This window comes from Glycine max, chromosome 9 (assembly GCF_000004515.6).
Source record: "Glycine max cultivar Williams 82 chromosome 9, Glycine_max_v4.0, whole genome shotgun sequence".
Classification (NCBI taxonomy): domain Eukaryota; kingdom Viridiplantae; phylum Streptophyta; class Magnoliopsida; order Fabales; family Fabaceae; genus Glycine; species Glycine max.
The window spans coordinates 29,258,039-29,271,929 of record NC_038245.2 but is presented as its reverse complement, the minus strand read 5'-3'; the positions used below and the strand labels follow the sequence as shown (position 1 = coordinate 29,271,929).

The 13,891-nt window shown below is 33.1% G+C and overlaps 1 protein-coding gene and 1 long non-coding RNA gene across 4 annotated transcripts; both read right to left on the bottom strand.

Moving 5' to 3' along the window:
* Window positions 1-2,977: 2,977 nt before the first annotated feature.
* LOC100784658 (uncharacterized) lies at window positions 2,978-7,095 on the bottom strand. Of its 3 annotated transcripts, none has more exons than XR_005886554.1 (6): window positions 6,131-7,095; window positions 5,825-5,991; window positions 5,443-5,749; window positions 5,090-5,212; window positions 4,007-4,079; window positions 2,978-3,926 (listed from the first exon to the last, which is right to left on the bottom strand). It is a non-coding gene; the product is annotated as an uncharacterized lncRNA (long non-coding RNA). The 3 variants fall into 3 exon arrangements; XR_005886555.1 differs by lacking the exon at window positions 6,131-7,095 and having other exon boundaries at window positions 5,443-5,493; window positions 5,588-5,749; window positions 5,825-6,045; XR_005886553.1 differs by lacking the exon at window positions 6,131-7,095 and having other exon boundaries at window positions 5,825-6,045.
* A 4,968-nt stretch (window positions 7,096-12,063) lies between these two features.
* On the bottom strand, window positions 12,064-13,433 carry LOC100793489 (uncharacterized). Its single transcript, XM_003533896.5, has one exon. The coding sequence runs from the start codon at window positions 13,299-13,301 to the stop codon at window positions 12,171-12,173; it is 1,131 nt and encodes a 376-aa protein (XP_003533944.1). The 5' UTR covers window positions 13,302-13,433; the 3' UTR covers window positions 12,064-12,170.
* Window positions 13,434-13,891: the final 458 nt, after the last annotated feature.

Below are 13,891 nucleotides of genomic sequence, written 5' to 3'. Positions count from 1 at the left end.
TTGTATTTTTGTTCTTATAAATTTATTTTTTCCGTTGAATCATTATAAAATATGCTTGTATTATTTTTTGTCCATAAATTACTTTAGATAATACTTTTTTCAATGTTCAAAGCATTTTTTTACTGTTTAACACACTATCTAAAGCACCTTAAAGATGAAAAATAAAATAATTGTATTTTACAAAGACTAAAACAAAAAATATTGCATGAAAATAAAAAAATAAAAAATTACAGGGCTAAAAATGTATTTAAGGTTGTATATAATTTTGGAGTTTACACACGGGCACACGTACACTAGGTTAGCTTGAGGTTCAAAATTGGTGAAAATTAGTGTCAAAAGTCCCGTTTTTATCGGTTGTCACCTTGTTTTCTAAATTGGCTGCCGCTATTAATATATTCAATTCACAACAACGTTTTCAAACCCTCGTTCAAAAGAAGCTAGCTAATTCCACTACAAAAAGCATCTTTTGATGTTTTATGATTTGCGTCACGGGCGTTGAAAAAACATGAAACAAGTTAATACATTTCGCTTTCCTTGTTAGTACAAAAATTCAATGTCTCATCTCCACCGTTTTCTTAACCAACAGTGTACATATTATATATATGCATATTCTCCTTCATAAAGCATAGAGGTAGATAGAGTTTGGGTATTGTCAAATTCAGGAGAATTAGGAGAAAAGCATAACAAGCTAGCCATTATGCCGTGTTTGGGGAGATCTTGTTTGATTCTCTTTGTTTTGGTACTCTTGGGGGCTTCAAGTACAGGTGAGTGCACAAGAGACTTAAGGGACTTCGAAAGCTTGTTTGGAAGCCAATTACCCAAAGGGCCAGTGCCACCATCTGGACCCTCTTCATGTCACAACAAGCTTAGCCCTTACAAATACAGCAAAGCTTCATTCCCAGATGATTACTATAATTTTTGTCCTTAGTTGCACTTGTCAAGGATAGATGCATGCATAAGAAATATATGATATATCTAGCTAATTGTAAGAAGAGTAGATTGCATAGTTTTTTGTGAAAAGAAAGAGAGGAAAACCAAAAACAAAAGGAACCATTAAAAAATATCTCTTGTTATCTAATGTTTTTGAGGTATTAGTTTTAACATTGTCAAATGACGACCTTATATGATTTATGTAGTTGAACTTACTCAAGTGAGATAAGATTTCCTTGTTGATGTTATTGTAACTTTTTTGGTATTCTCGTACCATGTTATTAATAGAGGACAAATTCAACTTAAGCATATGTTTAATTGATTTGAGTTGTAATGATTTTATTTTCAGTGATTAATTATGGAGAACCTTACATTATCAAATGAAATATTTAGGGTGTGTTTGGTTTGTATTTTCATTTTCTGTTTTCTTTTCTTGTTTTTATTTTCTGAAAATTCTTTTCATTTTCAAAAGATTAGAATTCTGAAAATATGTTTGGTTTGACTTCTTATTTTCTGCTTTCAAGAAATAAAAACACTGAAAATGCGTTTTCAAAAGGAAATGCATTTTTAGATTTGCTTAACATTACATTCCTTGTCACCGTGTTTCTATTTTAACCAAAATGAGGTTTCTGATTTCAACTGAAAACGAGATTTTATTGTTTCCAATTTTTGGTTCGTTTAGGAAAATATTTTTACTGAAAATGTTTTCAAAAATTTAACCAAACGCATTTTCATCATCATTTTCTATTTCCAGTGAAAATGAAAATAGAAAACAACCAAACCAAACATTTCTTTATTGTTTCACCTCTTTTTCTCTGAACGAGTCAATGTTTGTGTTTTTTTTTTTTTCCTTTGGTATGTTAATACTTGACTTTGAGCCTTTTTCTTTTAATTTTCAGTCTTCATTTCAAGTGTTGTTTCTTCAATTTTAGGAGGTTGTGTGTGAGTTACTAATGCCAATGGTAAAAAGTAAAAACAATAGAGCTATATATGAGTTGAAATACTATCATGGCAGGACAAAAAATACTATCACTATATATTATAATAAGGTTTCCCTAAAGCATACCCGAAGATTTATGTATCTACCAATGAGTGTATTGATCGGCGGATATGAGAATTTTAATTTAAACAATGATATTCGAGTTAAGCCTACAAAAAACAGTTGCATTAAAACTTTGTATGGAGAATAAGGTTGATAAATGAATCCATTTATTCATTACTAGTCTGCAACCCGTGCACATGCACGAGTTGTTTGGTAAGCGTTTTCTACATGTTCATGAACACCAAAATGATAAAGCTGATTAACAGGGAAATGAAAATTAACAGCAAAATGTTAACAACAAGATAGCATGAATAAACATTAACATTGTTTGTTGGAACTGAAGGCAGTCTAGTGTGCATACTCACGGGTCATTTGTTAACTGATTTCGTATACATTTTTTTCATTTGCAACATAGACATAAAATGAAACATAGTGCTAAAGCATAATAAAGCTAAATATTGATAAAAAAATAATTATTGAAACAACAAAATTAACAAAACATTGTCCGTAAAATAATAGGAAAAAAATTAGCCAAATTTTTTCATGTAAATAAAAAAATATATACATAATCTGTTCATAACAACATTCAAAAAATAAATTTACATAAAAGATCTACAACAATAACCTAAAGATAACTATGATTATGTTAGAAAAATCAAGAAATAAATGATACCATCAGCTCCTCAAATTGTAGAAGGTACCAAACTCGAATTGCCTTTATGTAATTTCTTAGAATACGCACACTATGTTTCTCTATTCTGTAGAAATGCATTGTAGTTGTAGAATTTCAATTGTGTGTAGGTGGTGATAACAAAGAAAATAAAAAAAAGGGCTTAGAAGATTAAAAAGGTACTCCCTTGGCTTGATTCCATTGCCCGTTTCTTAAAAGAGTAGTCCAATATTTTACTTTTTTTTATTGACAATTGATATTCAAGCAAAGTCTGAGTAATTTGAACAATCCAGATATGGTCTCGGGTATGCATGTCAAATTAACATAATAACAACAACAACAGCAACAACAACAATAATAATAATAACAATAAGTCTTAAGTAACAACAATAACAACAATAATAATAATAACAATAAGTCTTCAGTAATTTGAAGAACTGCTCCAGAGGCTTCTTGAAATGGATCACCTCACAAATGAAAATCTACTTCATTTAAGAACTGCTCCAGAGGCTTCTTGAAATGAATCACCTCACAAATTCTCATATTACAATTTAAGTTCATGATTTAAGTGATGCTTCTTGAATTCAAGTAGCAACAGGAAAATTTAAGTGAAAAGAAAAAAAAGTTGGGACTGAAGAATGAGAGAAAAAATAGAAAGGTCTCTGATTGATTAAATACCTGTCTCCATAAGTCAATACCTGCCTTACTATATCTTCTGATGCAATCATATGCAAAAGCAATGAGTTTTGAAACACATGACGTACTATGTGAAATCAAACCAACCCAATTCCCCTTTCTACATGTTGTTGTTATTATTATTATTATTATTATTATTATTATTATTATTATTATTATTCTTCAAGTCAAGTAACCATGACTATGTTAGGGTGTTGTCTACGATATTCCCGTGATTCAAATTTGCCACCATGAGCAGGTGAAGGCAACCACAAAATTTGAAGAAGTGGTCCTCTCATTTTTAACTTCAATTTTATTTTATTTTAATTATACTCGTTGCGTATTAATCTACAATTGTTTTTTTTTTTTGGGATTCGGCAAAATATATCATAATATAGAAGGAAGCAAAGACGCAAGAGGGACACATTATTTTTAATTCAGGTGCGAAGAGAAGAGTAAATGAAAAAAATTAGATATCATTCAAATGAAAGAAATTAGATATCATTCAAACTACCAGTGAGAGTTAGAAAGAGCATACTCTGGACTCTAAATTCATTAGAACTGCAGACTTCGTGGATACCTTGGCTCGGTCAAGTTGTACCTGTGTAACTGCCATTGCAGGAAACCTATATTTAATTTGGCACATATCAGGATACACAACAAGAGACAAAAAGCAACGCAGATCAAACCTTGTCCTAGTGATGCACTTGTTATTAATTCTCTGGCTGCTAAATCCACAGCTTTTGCCACAAAATCAGAGCCCTATATTGATGCATAAGAAAAAGCACTCAATTTTGATATATAAAGCACTAACTACTATTGTCAAAATTAGTTCTTAGTTTCCTCAGTATCTGTCCATTTCTTCCCTTTTCATGTATTATTTAAAAGTTTTTTTTTTTATTTGCCTTTGGCTTACTATTTTTCCTATATTATTTATTTACTCATCAAGCTTTATGATGGTACTAATTTTCTGCCCCAATTTACTCATTACTTTCCTTTGTTCATTTGTATACATATGTTATATGTTATGTTATTGAAAGCAGATGTACATTTGATATGCTTTTTCAATTGAGAATTATCATGATGAATTTATAACAGATTGATATACTTATGCTACTAAATCAGGATCGGATGGAATGGTCTTTTCTTATAGGACTTCTAGTATAGTAAATAATTTGACCACCAAATGAAAAATATAAGATTGGTTGAGTAATTAAATATTAAAAAAATACAGTTCAATTTTTTCTACTAATAAAATTAACAAACTAATCATTAATATTTAACTACAAAAAAATTCACCTCAATCTCCTTATGCATAAACGCACTGCCATATTTTCCATTCATTCAGTTGTACATGTTTCGATGCCTAGCTAGTAGCTAGACAAATCAAGATCTTCTTTCTGGATATACATTGGCTTCGATCTCAGTATAAGTTTGCTTCTTCCAAAGCTAGCTACTCTCTCTTTCCCTCTCTCTCGCACTCAGAAATCAACGGTGGTCCATTAGGATCTAATGTACCGTAAAGAACAATGATGTATCCATTTGCGTCTACTTCTGGGCGTTTAGTGGCACATAAATGAGCTATCTCATTTATTATCCATAGTGTATATATCCGATTTCTTTCTCTTGCCAAATTTAGTTTGTTACTTGCTCTTATCTAGCGATAGATGAAAGGGGTCTTAGTTATATATTCACATCTTAAACTACTAACTATCGATCCAGCTCACACAAAGTGTTAAAATTGATTGAGAAATTAATATGATATAATGTACCTGATATGCTGAGGATGATGACCCGAAAATAAAGTCTTGCGGGAAACTGCTCCGGTTGAGATAAGAAATGCCATGAATGGCAAGAAATTGCTCCATCTCTCAATTCAAGGGCCTCATAAATCCCTTTAAATTAAACAAAATATAAATACAGTTAAAATCGAGCAAGACGGCAGCATACATGAAAACATCTCATGGTAGATTCGACAAACACACTACCATAGTGTTACAGAGTTAAAAATATTAGTAAGCAAATAAATAGGACTTGAAGACGTTAGAGATTGTTGTTGTACTTGTGCGTGTCTCCATATTTGAATACAGCAGTAAGAGGTTGGATTAGATAGAATAGAACAAACCTCAACAATTCGAAGTTCATTGAGAAGAGAGTCTGAAGGAATGGTAATTGTCTGGGTGATATGAGAGCGTTGAAATTGCGAAGGTAAAAAAAATTTAGAAAATCATAGAGATTGTTGAAGTTTCAGAGGAGTAGCAAGTACTGACATAGTTATCAATAAGCTTCTCGAGTTGAAACTGCAGGTGTAATTCTTCATAGCAGGGTGACTGATTTCCATTTCATAGTCTCGATGAAAAAGATTGGCCTCAAAGAATCCATTTTGATCTGTGGTTCCTGATAATTTGCATAACCTCCTTTCAGAAAGGAGCCTGTCCACAGCATATAAGAGAGAATCAAATTTTGTACATAAAGAATTATGAAGATTGAAGAACAATAGGTAGTACCTCAAAATAGAGCTCAGCGGGTCCTGATTCATCCACTGTGAGACCACCCTTAAGCATAGACCAACAATTAGACTCAGCAAAACTGGCACCAGCAAATTTTAATCTTGTAGTTGTTTTCACAACTGCTGTTACAGGAACGTTGCTTCCCTCACTCACTTGTATCCAAGCTGCATAATTTCAACCCAAGCATAACCATGAATGAAGAATAATGCATTTCGGTTATTGATATTTCATTTACAATAATAATGACCTTATAAATGGGAAAAACTATATGCACGATTTATAATATTTTAGTACAAATTTTACCGGATAAAATATAATGCTTATCCTTTTCAAGGTAAATCTTCTGGGAGACACAATCACGTGCTTGATTTCTGCTATGGGCTACCACATATTTGTTGCCTAATGATTCTCTATATTCTATTCTTGCCTCCCCAAATGCAGTTCACCCTTGAAGTCCATTATTCAGTTCTGGTTTTTGGATAATTCCTCCATTGTATAGAGGCTTCTGTGGGTGTGCCAAACACTGAGATTGAAAACATCTAACACCCACGATTAGAATGAAATTTTCAGTAACATATATAGTAAAAACAAATGTCACAGGAACAAAGTTTAGAGTAGGGTTTTCAATCAACAAAAAGAAAGTACACAAATTAATCAATATTGAATAAATTAGAGTGTATATATAATGTCATTATTGATAATGTAATGCCACTTCCACAACTGGAAATTTTGTTCTCATGCTTCCAACCAATAATACAACATGCATTCAACTATAAAATTTAGTAACTTCATTAATAATTTATGTAATTTTTTGAAGTGAAATATATTGATGTAATTAATTCATTAAAATCTTATGAGTATAATTTAATTCAATCTTTGTCCATTTGCTTAAATAAGATTCAGTACTAAAATAAACCTTCAAATCAGGCTTGATGGGCATGCAAGGCACACTGCGTGAATTTGGGTTTCGGGGATCTTTCGCTGCGTGATATTCTCAAACACTTGGTGAGCATGCTGCAAAGGGGATTACTCATTGCTTTGTAAGAGTAGCACGACCCTGAACCATCTGCTCTCACACACAAATAGATAACAAAAAGAAAGCAATACATTAGAACCCCATTCAAGTCAAGGGCAAAAAAAAAAAAAATTAAAGCCTTCACAAACAACAAAATAATATCAAATCATATATATTGTCAAGCAACTCTCTTGCCCTCTTCATCTCCACTCACACTCTCTATGTATCTTGTTTGTGTTTCTTTTTGGATTTGTTTCGCATGCATGAATCTCCTTGTCACTTGATTCTGAAGATCTTATAGAAATCTTTGATCTGTTGGACAGTGTCAACTGTTATCAATTTCTAAAAATAATCAGAATTTTAGGATTGAGATAATGAACTTTGGGATAAAACAAAATTTCAATAGACAAACACATAATAAATAAGGAACAAAATTATTTAAAATCACTTTGACATATATTTTTTTTTAACGAAAACTAAACTAATTATATATGGTACCACTAAAGAAAAAGATGGAGCTCACACCTTGCTTGGATTGAAGTTACCGAGAATCTCCAATAGTTTGAAGAGCCTATACAAAAAACATGCATGTAATTAGATTTCAGATTCAAGAAATTGAAAATCACACTCATATATATTGTTATAAATTGCGTGAACAGCTTTAACAGGAGAAGAATCTCATGACTCAACCACAAAAAAAAAGAGAGGGGAAATTATTACTTAGGGATCATTTCCTGCGATACCAAAATAATCTGCAACAGGCTTTCAAGGAAAAAATAACAACGAAGCATCCAAAAAAACCACAAAAAATCAGACAAAAAAAACATAAACACAGTTTTAATAAAATCAAAATAGAAGAACCTCTATCTTCTTCTTAACTTCTCCCACAACTTCTTTGCCAAAGCCGTCATTGTTACGGTAACCTGTTCCAAAAATAAAACCACAAAAAATCATACCAATCAAAGAAAAAGAACCCAAACCAAAATCGCAAAAAATAGAATGAAGATGGAAGCCCTCAACAACTCTAAAACTCAACCAAAAACAAAAGAAAAAAGTGGAACTGAAAAAGACACCAAAATGAAGAAGAAAGAATGGAAACAGAGGAAACAAGTTGGTGGGGAAATGACACAAATGAAGGAAGCAGGTTTGAAGTTGGTAGGGAAATGATCGGAAACGCTGGAGAAGAAGCCACGTGCATCACCAACAGAATAGTCAAAGCTAAACACTCAACGCGGCATAAAACGTGACACAAAACCAAGGCAAAGCTGAAGGGGCATAAAATGACCAAAAAACCAATAAAATGGACAAGTGTCAACAGTTGAAGCACGGACACAATAGTAATTTTCCTGGGTTCTCTTTTATAATATAGAATATAGATTCATCTATAATAAATCCATTCAATTCATCCATTATAAAAATAAAATGGATGAATCAAAATCCATACATTTAATTTTATAAATAGTTAATGATCCATACATTAATTTTCAAAGTCCAATAGATCCTCTAGTCAATACTTAATGAATCAAAATTGATCCAACTGAATAATAAACGAATTTATGGACAATATTCAACAAACGTTGATTATAATTTTTTTTTTTCAATCATCGTTGCCCGAGACTATTTTTTGGCAAATATCAGCTCGAGTTTTTTAGCCAACATCATCTAAGACTATTTTCTAACTAGTATTTTTTCGATTGACTTTGGTCAATGCTACTTTTTGGCCGATCTCATTCAAAAAAAATTTGGTCAACGTCGACTGATGCTATTTTTTGGCCAACTTTGGGTTGGACTAGTTTTTAGCAGATTTCTTCCATTGTTTTTTTTTTGGCTAATGTTGGTTGATGATGTTTTTTTTATCAACATTGATTGGGGATATTTTTAATCGACGTCAACTAGGGTTTTATTTCAGTCAATGTTGCCGATACCATTTTTTGCTGACACGATTAGGGCTTTGTTCAACATTGGTCATGACTATTTTTTTGTTGACATTGACTAGGGATTTTGGTCAACATCCATCATGACTAATTTTTTTGCTGACATCATGTAGGATTTTTGGTCAACATCGATCACGACTATTTTTTTTATTGACATCGACTAGGTTTTTTTGGCTGACATTGGTTAGGGTTTTTTTAGACGATGTCAATTGGCGATATTTTTTGGTCGACATAAAAAATTTCACTCACCGACATCGTTCAAAAAATCCTAACCGACAAAAAAATAATCCATTTCCAACATTGACAAAAAATTAGCCAACATCAGCCAAAACAATAGTGATGACCGATGTCGGCCAACAAACATCATCGGTTGACGTCGGCCAAAAAATAGTCTCAGCTAATATCGATATAAAAACCTAGTCGATGTTAGCAAAACAAAGTTATGGTTGGTGTCGGCCAAAAAAATCTAGTAGATGTCGGCCAAAAAAACCCTAGTCCACATTGATAAAAAAATAGTCATGACCGACGTCGACCAAAAAAATCTTAGCCGATGTCTACCAAAAAACATCACCGACCAACATTAACTAAGAAAATCATAATCAACCTTGAACAAAAAAATATTCCTAACCGATATCGGCCGAAAAAAACTTAGTCGATGTTGACAAAAAAAATCATCAGTTAACGTTGACTGAAAAATAATCTCAGTTGATGTTGATAAAAAAAATTATCATCGATCAAGGTTAGTTGAAAACAAACTTAGTCGACTTTTGTTGGGATTATTATTATTTTAGAAATTATTATGAATTTTTTAAAATATATTATTTTTAAACTAAAAATAATTAAGTTTTAATTTTGTGTATGAATATATTGGATGGAATTCTTGTGTGAATGGATTAGATTGATTTTTGTTATCAAATGGATTGGATTTCATCGGATCAATTAAATAATTTTTAATAAATTAAAATGAATTAATAGATTATTTTGATATGATTCATTAGAATACAAATTATGATTATGATCTTATCCATCCATTTGCCACCCCTAAAAGAACTTTGTTGCCTTGTAACATATTTGGTTGGGTCATGTGGCTCCCCTTCACGGTAAGCTCCACCCTGCTGGTTTCAAACTAATCAAGGGTTTAGCACGGACAAATCAACTTAAGATCAACATATTAAAAGAATAGCAAGGCTACTTTAATTTACCATTGAAGCAAAGCTAGTTTCCATAGTTCCACAAATGTCCCAAACAGATTAAGCTTCACCAAAGGAAACCCCCCTACGCTTTCAGTGTGAACCCATGAACTTCTTATCACTTCAACCATTATATTAATGGTATGTATTTTATTCTGAAGTTACTGTCAGAATCTTATTGCTTAGTAATACTCTGATTTGTTAGTGGTATGGTAGGTATATGATGTTAATTATTTTTCTTGTATAAGATTATATTAGTTGTTCTAAATTATAATGGTACTACTGTCATTAGTTTTCAAAGCAATGGTGCAAGAAACTAATTAACGGCCTTGCCTGATCCATTTATGTAAATCACCTGTTATTATTTTATTCTTTTGAAAGGAAAAAGATATTATTAAAATTGGCATGTTTGAACACTTTGTCCAAAAGGTACCTATAAATCTGAATACAAAAACAGATGTTTGCCCCCTATACAATGTTTACAGCACGCAACAGTCCAACACAACCCAAAGCACCCTAAACTACATTAACAGAATGTAAGCTATATTTGCTCCCCACCCAGCCAATACGTGGTGTTAGAATTAATGTCTCATCTAAGAGGTATGTGACTTGTGATTTATGTAGGTATTAATAAATAAATAATTAATAATTAAGGATTAAATTGTAATTGAGTTAAATAAGAAAAATTTCTAAAAGTAACTTTAGTAGTAGTTGTAAAAGGGGATTAATACCTATTAACGTTAAATAAAGTGTTATCTAATATTTGACCATCACAAATATAAAGAGATAAAAAAAACAGTCAAGAGAGTAAAATCTTATTTTTCTCCTTTTCCAAAAAATCAAAGTATAATGGAGAGAGGCCTCATTACGGAGAAATATACTTATTGTTTATTTATTATGTGTGAGAATCATATATTTCAAGATTATGTTAATTTCTTATAATTATTAATTTAAGAAACCCTTAAAAGTTTTACATGATACAAAGATAACATATAATGTTGTAGACCTTGCAGTTGCACACAAAGTTTGCACCCCCAGTTATAAGATTAATTTGGTATAATTGAGAAATGGGATTTAATAGCGTGATCTTTGTTGTCGTTTTTTATTTTTTATTTTTTAAATGTGCTTCTAAAACATGCTCTCCCCAACAAAAGAAGAAAGAGGTGCCAAAAAATTAATCACATGGCCCCAAAATTAAAACAAATAAACAACAATTACTTTTGAAATGCACGATCAAGAACAACAACAAAAATAATGCAAATAAGCTACCCAAAACAGAGACTTCATACTTCAGTATCAAAACGTAAACAGAGCCATGACCCTCACGTCATAATAACAAGCCAACTAGACAAGCCCCTTCTATAACTTTTTATTTTATTTTTTACGTATGACAATTTGTTGTTTGCTACCGCTAGTGTGAAAGAAACAAATAATTTGTTGTATACCATTCAATTCTATGGAGTTGTTTCAGGATAGAAGGTGAACATGAGCAAGATCAAGATATATATATCTTTTAGCCAAAAATGTGCCACAAAATAGTAGAAACATGATCTGTCAATGGAAGGAAAGAGTATCATTAGGAATAGGCATAAAAGTGGTGTTATTGTAGACCATTGCTTAATCAACATCGATTTATGTTATGAGTTGATTCAAGATGTCAAAGAACCAGATGATTTTTTCAAGAAACACTAACCATATTGCAGTCAATTATGCTAAAAAGGATAGAAAGAAAAGGCAGAAAATCAAATTAATAAGAAAGTGATACACATATCGATCATTAATAGTAAATAGTAGATGACATTGAATGAGGAATATTGTCATGATCACCTTTCCAATACTTTTGGATTCAGATGAAGCCACCTGCAGCATTTTCTAGTATTGATTGATTTTCTAAATGGCCAGTTCTATTTCGTCGTTATGCTAGTAGAAATAACAAATTATGGTAGTAGAAAGTTTAAAAATAAAAGATTCATTATTTTAAAAGAAAATCATCTTATTATACATGTTTTAATCTTTTTTTTTCTCTTCATTATATAATGTTATTATACAATTTTAGTTAGCAAATACAATGTTTCGTGAAGAAAAAACATCCAATAATACGATAATTTCAAAGGCACATATATAAATAATATGATTTCACTTCTACAAATCTAACAAACAAAAAAAACTGAGCGTAAAGTACAATGTTTCCAAACAACAAATCATCAGTTGATTTTCTTGTCCATGTTCTTCACGAGCTGCTTCATCTGAAACCTCCAAAACAAGAAATAAGCCAACCCAATTCCAACCATAACATACAACCAAACATTCTCCCCCTCACTCTCCTTCGGCGACTTCACCTCCTCTATCATAAAACTCTCCCTCTCCGAATTCCCCAAAATGCCCTCCATCACACGCCCGTGCAGCACGTACGCCCTGTCCCTCTCCCCCACTACAACCGAAGTGGGAAACCCCTCCTCGTCAAGGTCAATCTTGTCAAACACCGCACCCTGGGCCCACCCATCATTACTCTTCACAAACCACAATTTGCTAAAGGACACCACCAAAACGACGCCGTCTCCCCTCAAGGCAACTCCGTCAGCGCCCATTAGATCCTCGTTGAGAAGCACTTGTCTCACAGTCCCATCGTCCTTATCGATTTTAAACATCTTTCCCGTATTGGATTGCACCACCAATAGATAGCCCTTGTTGTTGTAAACGATGCCGTTTAGGCCGCAGAAGCTATACACTGTGTCGCGTACCACGGGGTGTACGGTGAACTTCGGGGAATTTGATAAAATCGAAGCTTCTCCGTTGAGATTAACCTTCCAGATGTAGTTTCCTACAGAATTGGTGACGTAGGCGTTGCCGTTGAAGTCTGCAGCGACGTCGTTCGCGGTGGCGCGTTTGTCATCGCCGGCGGCGGAGGGGAGGGGGGAGAGGAAGAGGCGGCGGCGGGAGCGGAGGTCGTAGGCGGCGAGCGCGTTGAACGGAGGGAGGGGCTCCGTGGCGTGGATCGCCACGAGGACGCGGTTGTTGCGGGAGTCCACGGCGAGGCCAAGGAAGGTGACGTTTTCCGGGAGGGAGGGGTCGGAGATTAGGGTTTCGACCACGCCGGCGTCGGAGACGGCGGAGATCGTGCGGTGGCGGAGGGATCCGACCAGGAAGTGCTGCGCTGTCGGGTCCCACGCCAGGCCCTCCGGGAAGAGGTTCGGGGACCGGAAATTGATGACGTGGTGGTTGCTAGCGAGGACCGTGGAAATTCCGACGGCGAAGAAAAGGAAGAGAAGGGTGGTGGCCGCGGCGGCGCCGACCGGGTAATTGGTAAAGGGGGGTTTGGATGAGAGTGTTGGCATTGTTACGTTTCGGTGCTGTTTGATTACGAGCTTAATAGGTTATAACTTAGAAGTATATTTATAAACGATTTTTTTTTTGATACCGTGGAAAATAAACAACAAAACTACTCACATTGTTTAGTATCAACATAATTTTCAGTTGTGAACGATTATCTTCATTTTCTTGTCTAATAAGTTGCTTTAGGTCTCGAGGATTTCTTGTCAAACGGGTTGAACTTCTAGGATTTTATTTTTTAAGTATGAAGTATTTATTAGTTTTATAGAAAATTAATTTTTATTGAAAATTTTGTTTAGTTTGCATTTGCGTTTGGATAAATGGTAATAAAATTAATTTTGTAAAAATGATTATGGTTAAAATTGATTTTGAAGTATTTGGCTATTTTTGGAAAACAAATATTAAAAAAAGTGATTTTCAAGATAATATTGATTGAGTTTTTTTAAACTTGTTTTTAAAAACAAACATTTTTTAATAAAATGAGTAATTTTATGTTTTTTTTACTTGTGTTGTTCAAATTGTTTTTATTTAATAAATATTTTTTTATTTTAAGAAGTAAAACATATTTTTGCTTCTTAAAAAAGTATTTTTTTAT